We start from the raw sequence: 9,224 nt of genomic DNA, 5'->3' as shown, positions 1-9,224 counted from the left end.
TCTCTCTCTCTCTCTCTCTCTCTCTCTCTCTCTCTCTCTCTCTCTCTCTCTCTCTCCACATAAAGAAGCCCTGCTCATCTGTTGACCTTTAAAGTCAATGTAGACTTCCCAAGAAAATTTTCCTAATATGATGGACTGAGAATGGCGTCTTCACTTTGGTCTCATCTGTAGTGTTGTTTTTGTTCCATTGTTCTAGTCCTTTTGGGGGCAGAGGATTGAACCCAAGGCCTTGTACATCTTGAGTACAAGCTACCACTGAGTTATTCTTCAGTCTCTCTTTAAATATTTTATGTATGTGAGAACACTGTCACTGTCTTCAGACACACCAGAAGAGGGCATCGGATCCCATTACAGATGGTTATGAGCCACCATGTGGTTGCTGGGAATTGAACTCAAGACCTTTGGAAGGGCAGTCTTAACCACTGAGCCACCTCTCCAGCCCTATACTTCCATCTCTTAACCGGTTTCCTTTGAGGAACAATTGAGAAGGACTTCGGAAATGGGCAGACAGGCTGACGGACCTACTTTCTATAATGCTGGGCGTGTCCAGGGACCCCTGTGTAGCTATTTGATGCAGTAATTTGGGCTGGGCTATTTACCAACTCTGCATTCGGTATGCCTTTACTAAACTCATACTCTGAGCCATAGTCCATAGTCCCATGATTTGGGAGCTGAAGTCCATGAGTTTCAGGTGTCCTGAGTTTGACGCCAACCGGGGCTACAGCACTACCTTGTCTTAAAACAAAACAAGACCAACCCTTACGCTGTGTTCTTGGCTCCATGCTGGAAATTGTAACAACACAAAGGGTTGGCTGTTGTGAAATTTTAAAGGATAGCTTTTGGACAAGAGGTAAAACCATAACTCATTGCATGAAAAATGAGCAGGCTGTCAGGAATGTTTATTTCACTCATTAAAAGACTGAAACACCAGTAAGGGGGGAAACCAGGTGTGGTAACAAACACCTATCATCACAGACCTTAGGATGCCAAGGCAAAAGGCTCTTTTGCCGGGCCAACCGGGACTACAGACAAGTTCCAGGCTATGAAAAAAACCTGTCTCAAAATAAAAACAGGAACCAACAAAGAGCAGGAAGATGTTACCACCAGTGCGCATGACAAGTAGGGACTAAGAGCAGTGCCTGTTGCCTTTGGACAACATCACTTTGTTTCTCTGTGAGCAACAGTGACTTTTGTTGCTGAGGCTAAGAAGTGAGTGCTACTACCAGCCTCCTATACAGGATCCTCCTACCTCAGCCCCACAAATGCTGAGATCCTGGTGCTGTCACTACACCTAGCTCTGATGTTGCTTGATTCCGGGCCCTTGCCATGATCATGCAGTCTTCTCTGTCAGAGTGCCTCTCCTCCTATTTTTGGTCAAGAAACATTCACATAGGCTACATTTTGTATGTAGTCTTTTTCGGCTCCCCAGTTAGAATGGTAATCTCTTGTCCCAACCTCTTTTTGAGACAGGGTTTCACTATGTAGCCCTGGCTGTCCTAGAACTCACTGTAGAGCAGGCTGGTCTCAAACTCCCAGAGATCCTCCTGTCAGCCTCCTGAATGCTGGGATAAAAAAATATACACTACCACACATGGAAATTTTTATTTATTGTGTCTGTGTGCCTGTGCATGCATAGGTACACACACACACACACACACACACAAACGACGTATAGGCATATAAACCACAGAGCATGCAGAGAACAATTTGTAGGAGCAAGTTCTCTCTGCCACGTTGGTCCCTGGGATCGAACTCAGATAGTCAGGCTTGGCTGCAAGTACCTTTACCCACCGATTCATCCAGGTGGTCATCTGGCCGGATTATTTCGTTTTAATTGTAGAAAAGGTTAGTGATGAGAGTACAGTTGTACACGGTGAGATAGAACAATGGATATCAACTCAGTCATTTGGCAAATAAACACAAGAGACAAATATATGAATTACAGCTGTTGCGAGGCTGTGTCTTATGAACTTCCTAGAGGACGCGTCAACTTGCTATGACTTAGGTGGGACAGACGGAGCTGCTCGGCTGTCTGGCGGCTCTTCTCCTCCGCAGTACCGTGGCCTGTGATGGAACTGGAAACTTGCTTGTCTGTTTCACTTTTGTTTACTTCTTGGTGTGTTTGTGCGTGCCATGGTGGGGGTCAGAGGACAACTTGTGGGACTCAGTTCTTTCCTCCACCGGGTGGATCCCATGGATTGAGCTCCCGTGCCAGGCTTGGCTGTAAGCATCTTTACCCTCTGAGCCAACCCCACAGCCTGGTTTCTGCTTGTTTCCCATTAAGGGGTTTCTTGCTCAAAGCCAAAGGGAAAAGGAAAGGGTGACATGTAAGAGGTTACCATGGGAACTGGAGGATTTCTCTTCTAATTTCTTTGTTTGTTTGTTTGTTTGTTTCGAGACAGGGTTTCTCTGTGTAGCCCTGGCTGTCCTGTAACTCACTCTGTAAACCAGGCTGGCCTCGAACTCAGAAATCTGCCTGTCTCTGCCTCCCAAGTGCTGGGATTAAAGGCGTGCACCACCACCGCCTGGCTTTAATTTCTTAATCTGGAAATGTAGAGAAAAATTCTGTTGTATGTTGCTGGGCGACTTTGGGAGAGGATAGCCAGTCTCCCTTTTGAAATTTAGGCAGCCTTTGGATAAAAGAAAAAAGCGATTGAATTCTTTGGTCGTTCTACTCTTACCAAGACTGAAATAAATACACGCGTTCCCGGGACTGCCTAGCCACCCCCAGATGTTCCCTGCCTGCTCCGAGCATCCTAGACAAAGGAGATAAAAAACACTTCTCAAACTGAAGTGCAGAGCTAAACTTGTGATTTGCGTCATTGGTTAGCCCACTTTACACAGCACGTCTGTTTCAGCCTTTCCTGTTTCTTCTTTTCAGCCACCCTCAGACTCACTTCCCCCGCCCCCCGCCCTTACCCGCCCCCGCCCCCCGGAAGTTATAAAGTCCTGGCAGCTTTATCCTCTATTTACTTCGTATCTCTATGTTGAGATTCCCAAGCCTGTGGTTTAAACTAATTGTAAACTGGATGAGGTGGCAAATGCCTGCAACCTCAGCACTCAGGAGGTTTTTTTGAGGTGGTTAAGGATGGGAGTTTAAGGCCAACTTGGGATACACAGTGAGATTTGAAAAATGCTTTTAGATTTTTCCTTGTGCGTGTGCATGTGTGTGCACTTACAAAAGTGTGAGTCAAGCGGAGGACGGACGAGTGGGCGGAGGAGGGGAGGGAAACCTTTATTGTATAGTAGGAAGTTGTGCTTGTTTTTAGTTGAGGCCCTCTTAAATCAATGCACCTGTGGTTGCCTTAAAATGCAACATGTCCCTAGCACTCTTAAAATCTTTCTCAAACCCCATGACTAATACAGGAACAGTTTTAAACTGTCCTAGTATGGCTGGAAGAGCATCCACATTCAGGTCCGGAAGCCTATACAGGCTTCCATCTTTGGGATTTTTGTGTTTTTGTTTTTTTCAATTCTATTTACTCATGTACGAGTGTTCTGTCTGCATGTATGCCTGCCTGCACAGCTGCATGCCATGAGAAGGCATCGGATCCTACAGTAGATGGCTGTGAGCCACCACGTGGTTGCAGGGACTTGAATTCAGGACCTCTGGAAGAGCAGCCTGAGCTCTAACTGCTGAGTCACCTCTCCAGCCCCACAGGCTTCCTTCTTCTTCTTCTTCTTCTTCTTTTTTTTTTTTTTTTTGGTTTGGTTTTTCGAGACAGGGTTTCTCTGTGTAGCCCTGGCTGTCCTGGAACTCACTCTGTAGACCAGGCTAGCCTCGAACTCTCGAACTCAGAAATCTGCCTGCCTTTGCCTCCCAAGTGCTGGGATCAAAGGCATGCACCACCACCGCCCGGCCCAGGCTTTCTTCTTAATCCTTGCCCCTTGAGCTGCTTAGGAATTCCTAGCCTTTGTGTCTTGTGCTGCTGTGTCTTCTTCCTTCCATCAAGACTTAAACCAAGAGGCTGGAGAGATGGCTCAGCGGTTAAGAGCACTGACTGCTCTTCTAGAGATCCCAAGTTCAATTCCCAGCAACTACATGGTGGCTCACAACCATCTGTTGCAAGGGATCTGATGCCCTCTTCTGGCGGGTCTGAAGACAGCGACAGTGTACTCACATAAAATAAATGAAAGTTAGAAAAAAGAAAAGAAAGTTGGGCAGTGGTGGCGCACGCCTTTAATCCCAGCATTTGGGAGGCAGAGGCAGGCGGATTTCTGAGTTCGAGGCCAGCCTGGTCTACAGAGTCAGTTCCAGGACAGCCAGGACTATACAGAGAAACCCTGTCTCGAAAAACAAAAAACAAAAAAAAAAAAAAAGAAAGAAAGAAAAACAAAAAACCAAAAACAAACAAACAAACAAACAAAAATAAGATTAAAGCTGAATGTTGTCCTCTATGCTTGTAATTCTAACATACTTGGGAGGCTGTGGAAAGAGAGTCTCAAATCCAAAGCCAGCCTGAGTCTACTGAGTCTACTGAAGACTTATCTCAAAAATAAAAACACTGGGTGTAGTAGTGAATACCTATCATATTATCGTTCTTAGAAGTGGATGTAGGTCACCCTGGGCTGCACAGAAAGACTCTGTCTCAAAAAAAAAAAAAAAAAAACAAGGGGACTGTCCTTGACCTCCTCCTTCATCAAGTCATGGTGGGTGGCTCCAGCTTTATATAACAGTCCTCTCATCTCTGGTTTCACTTTCTAGGGTTTCACTGCAGCCCAAAACCACTGAATGAAAATTCCAGAAAGAAACAATATGTACCGTTTAATATGTGCGCCATTCTGGGTAGTGTGAGAAAGCCTTTGAAGTTCTATTCCATCCTGCCTGAGCCTCCATCCAGCCTGTCCATGCTGTGTAGGGGACTCACGCAGTCCCTTAGCACAAGGCTGCTTGCTCTTAGACGGCTGTCCAGATAGTGTAGCACTTAAGTTCTGGACCCTGACTGGCAGATTCAACTGTAGAACTGATGAAAAATTTGGAAACGCTGAAGAGAAGACGTAAAAAGTCTTCCTTCAGTCAGAGGTGAAAATGCTTGTCTTTAAAAGAGAAAACAAAACAAACAAAACCCCAAAACGCCATGTGCTGAAATTGCTATGGTTTCTGGTATGACTAACTCTTTGTTCACGGAGACAGGGTCTCGTGTCATTGAAAAGACTGTACAGCTCTTTCTCTCTAAGTAGCTGAGGTGAGGACGACCTTCAACATGGATCGTCCCATCTCTACCCAGGTGCTGGGATTGCATGTGTGCACTTGCCATGTTCAGTTTATTTGATGCTGCGAGTTGAACCCAGGGTTTTGTGTATTCTGGGTAAGCGGTTTATCAAGTATACTACACCCTTAGATTCTTTCCTTTCAAATTATTGGACACCTTTCACGGTGTGCTCCCAGGAAGCAATGATATTACAGCCCTCTCACAGCTGTATCTTGGCCCCTAGAATGGTATAATGCTAAATAAATCTGTAGGGTCTGAATGACTGAATAAATGATGCCCGCCTAGTGACCAAAGGTACGTTTGGAAACTGGGACAGCACGATGCCACGTGAGTGGTGGTTTCAAGCCTACATTAACTTCCTCACTCCTGGAGTCGCTCAGCTTCATAACACAGAAGCTCTTTTCTCCCCCTTTTCCTTTAAATGAAAACTTATGGGCAGAAGTTAGATGCGTGTTTGTGGGTGCTCTGAGCGAGTGGGGATAAACAGGAACTCGACAGGAGAGGAAATATTCCAGTGAGATAAGATAAATATGGCAGGAACATCTATTCCACTGGGTGACTAATGACATTGGGAGGGACTGGTGCCACCAAGCCTTGAGTCAGGGAGAGGGGTCAGATTTAAAGAGTAAAGTAGGACCTTGTATTATTAAGAAACATCAGAGGTAAGAGAGCTTCTACCTCTATGGACTCGAGAGGGTTGGTGTTGAACATGGACCACGGTGGTTTGATGTTGAAGATGGGCAGATACTGAAGGTGGGAACTGTCCTAGCAGGCAGGACTCTCACTCAGTACGGATTCCACCAGGACAGAAAAGGCAGCCCCAGATCGTGAAGAACCCGGGAGGACCAACTCAAGTAAGGTCCAGAGAGAGTCTTTTTCAGGCTTGATCTTTGGCTTTCTTCCAGGAACACAGATCCACTTACTCTATTCAGGGCTGAGACTATCATGTCTACGACTGACCAGGGCCTTCTCCGAGTAAACACATTCAGGTTAAGGTGACCTTGCTCTGAGGAGAACAGGTCGCCTTTGGAGGACGTGCTATGAGAGGACAAGATGACAAGCAGAATCACACAACAAGGTGACACAGGCAGCCGTGTGGGCAGGTTAAAAACTCAAGCGTGATCCTGAGATGTATTTTTAGTGGAAACCTTAGCTTCTCCCAGTTCAATTCATCCTATGAAATTAATAACAGGGACATTCTGAGGAAAAGGACAGCCTTCCTTTCTTTTCTTCTTTTAAATCAGAGAGAGAGAGAGAGAGAGAGAGAGAGAGAGAGAGAGAGAGAGAAGCAAAACTCTAGAAGAAGGAGGCACGATTAAAAGCCTCTGATTATAGATTTAAAAAATAAAATCTTAAAATCTTATTTCACATAAGACATGTGACACTCTATTAATCAAAAGGCGGCGTTATGCTCGACCATTTTGCTCAACCCTAGGCGAAAACAAACACTATGAACATATTTAAGGTCAGATGGGTCTCGATTTGATACTCAGTGGATAGGTATATTAAATGTATTAGTTTATGACCGTTCCCATTTGCTTATGGAAATGTAACTGTACCCAAAGTTAAAGAATATTGCTGCTTATGAAAAAACTGCCCAATGCGGTGTAGGACATGCTTTGTCATTTACATAGTAAGTTCTTTTTTTTTTTTTTTTTTTTTTTTGGTTTGGTTTTTCGAGACAGGGTTTCTCTGTGTAGCCCTGGCTGTCCTGGAACTCACTCTGTAGACCAGGCTAGCCTCGAACTCTCGAACTCAGAAATCCTGCTTCTGCCTCCCAAGTGCTGGGATTAAAGGCGAGTGCCATCACCGCCCGGCTTACATAGTAAGTTCTAAAGACAAAGATGGGTTCAGAGGAGTGGAGTCCGCTTCAGACACACAGCAAGATGACACCTTATGAAGGGACGTGCTACACATCTCAGATAGCAGGTGAGAAATGCCAGGACCTCTCACAATGGGTATGGGTCCTTAGTTATTAGTGTAGACCAAGACAAAAAGCATCGATACCACATAATGTGTCAGTGAGGTTGGTAAGAACAGAACACATTCTGGATTTTAAAACTCAGCAGCACACCCCCAAGTACCGTGACGGACTGGGGTTGCTAAAGAATTAGGTTTCCTGTTCGTTCATTATTCCAATCTTCCTCAATCACAGAGCCTTGAGAGAAAGGTACGTCTGTGAATAAGAGCAATGGTAAGTCACCGTGTCAGTGAGGATAGCTAAGTGGTAAGCATCTGAATGAGGAAGAGCCCGGCTGCAGGCAACCAAGGCAGAAAAGGATGGGAAGTGTAGATTACTTAGTCCTGGTGTCTAATGGCAGGCAACACAGGGTTGTCCCAGGAGTTTGAGCAGGCAGCATGAGATGCTCCAGGAATCAGAGCAGGCAGCATGAGGTGCTCCAGGAATCAGAGCAGGCAGCATGAGGTGCTCCAGGAGTCCAAGCACTACAACTTCTGCCTGCACTGCCAGAAGCACAGGACAGCAAGCCCATCACGGCCCACTGAGTGTGGAAGTCCCGGTGACTGCTTCTTTATTTTCCGACTTCAGAGCCAGCATCTGCTGTCTTGCTGACGAGCCAGTCACATCTGTCATTCGTGCTTCTCTGTGTCACATGTCATTTGTCATCTTCAGAACCTGGAAGTTATGACTTTGCAAGCCAAGGCCTGGTCAGGGAATGATGGTTTCAGAGAAGCGGGAGGAAGAGAATTCTGGGCTTTGAGTTCTGCTCACTAGACCAGGGCATCTTAGCCCCCTTCTTAGGTGAAGATGTTAACAGTACAGATGCCCTTTCCCAGTGCCTGGTGCCGTTGGATTAGTCCTGCATAGCCCAAAGACCCTCTTACCCTCCCAACACAGATATTCCTCTATTTTCCCCTTTCTTTTCGGAGACAGGGTTTTACTATGTAGCCCAGGTTAGCTTCAAACTAGAGTTCTTCTTGCCCATGCCTCCGGAGTGCTAAGATTTTAACTGTGTACTGCCTGGGTCCTTTTCTCTAGAGTTGTATGGGGATTCGTTCAGGTTGATGTTAGATGAGAAAACGAACTCTTCCAGACCCAGTGAGAAAGATGTGAAGACCGAAGACGGGCAGAGAGGAGAGCAAGTGTGACTAGGAAGGTACTTACCACTTTTTGGTTCCCTTCGCTATCCGTGAGCAGCCATTCAATGTCCAGGGTGTCTTTCTCAGGAAGCCCCAGTTGGTGGTGACAGGGCAGGGTGACCTTTTCTTCTGCCACTCTCTTGATCTCAGTGTGAGTTCCCAGCGTTCCAACATAATAGGATACTGGAAAGAGGAGAAAACCTCTAGTGAGTGATGCAGATGCTGGATGATAGCACGGACCAGGCAGAAATCGCAACAAACAAGCCATGGGTGCGCCCATGGGCAAGTCAAGGCTTGGGGATTCTGGTCCTGCCAGCACTGTGCCTGCCATTGGCTCCTCCCAACAGCAGAGCCAAAGATTCTTTAGCTTCCATGGATTTCACCCTACTGGTGCCTGTCTTCCTTCCTTGTTAATGTTTTTGGCGTTTTGATTTTGTTATTTTTTTTTTTGTTTATTTTGCAACAAAGTTTCACACTGTAGCTCCGGCTGAACCCGCATGTACAATCTAGTCCAGGTTGGCTTTAAATTTAGGGCAATTTCCCTGCCTCATTAGCAACCATGATCAATCCCCCTTATTAGTTTTGTTGTTTGCTTTTTAAAATAAGTTATGAGGTAACTGCCGGGCCTGGTGGTATAGCCTTACAGCCTAGTGATTAGACGGCTCAAGCAGAGAGAGGGAAGGATCCAGGTCTGCCCAGGCTGCAGAGGAGTTGAGGGTCAATCTCCACAACTCAGTGAGACCCTGTCTCTGAATAAAAAAGAGTGAGCTAGGCAGGTGGCAGAAGCAGGCAGATCTCTGTGAGTTCGAGACCAGCCTGGTCTGCAGAATAAGTTCCCAGACAACCAGGGTTATATAGTGAGACCCTGTCTCTCTCTCTCTCTTTTTTTTTTTTTTTTTTTTTTTTTTTTTT

The 9,224-nt window shown here is 45.9% G+C and overlaps 1 protein-coding gene across 1 annotated transcript in view; it reads right to left on the bottom strand.

Annotated features, from left to right (window-relative positions):
- Clmp (CXADR like membrane protein) overlaps positions 1 to 9,224 on the bottom strand; it is a 109,398-nt gene that overhangs the window by 17,532 nt on the left and 82,642 nt on the right. The window contains exon 2 of the mRNA XM_028755827.1: positions 8,338 to 8,495. Coding sequence (XP_028611660.1) covers positions 8,338 to 8,495 — 158 coding nt within the window. The remainder of the gene's footprint in view (positions 1 to 8,337; positions 8,496 to 9,224) is intronic.

This window comes from Grammomys surdaster, unplaced genomic scaffold (assembly GCF_004785775.1).
Source record: "Grammomys surdaster isolate TR1022 unplaced genomic scaffold, NIH_TR_1.0 126086, whole genome shotgun sequence".
NCBI lineage: Eukaryota > Metazoa > Chordata > Mammalia > Rodentia > Muridae > Grammomys > Grammomys surdaster.
This window is presented reverse-complemented; position numbering and strand designations above follow the sequence as displayed.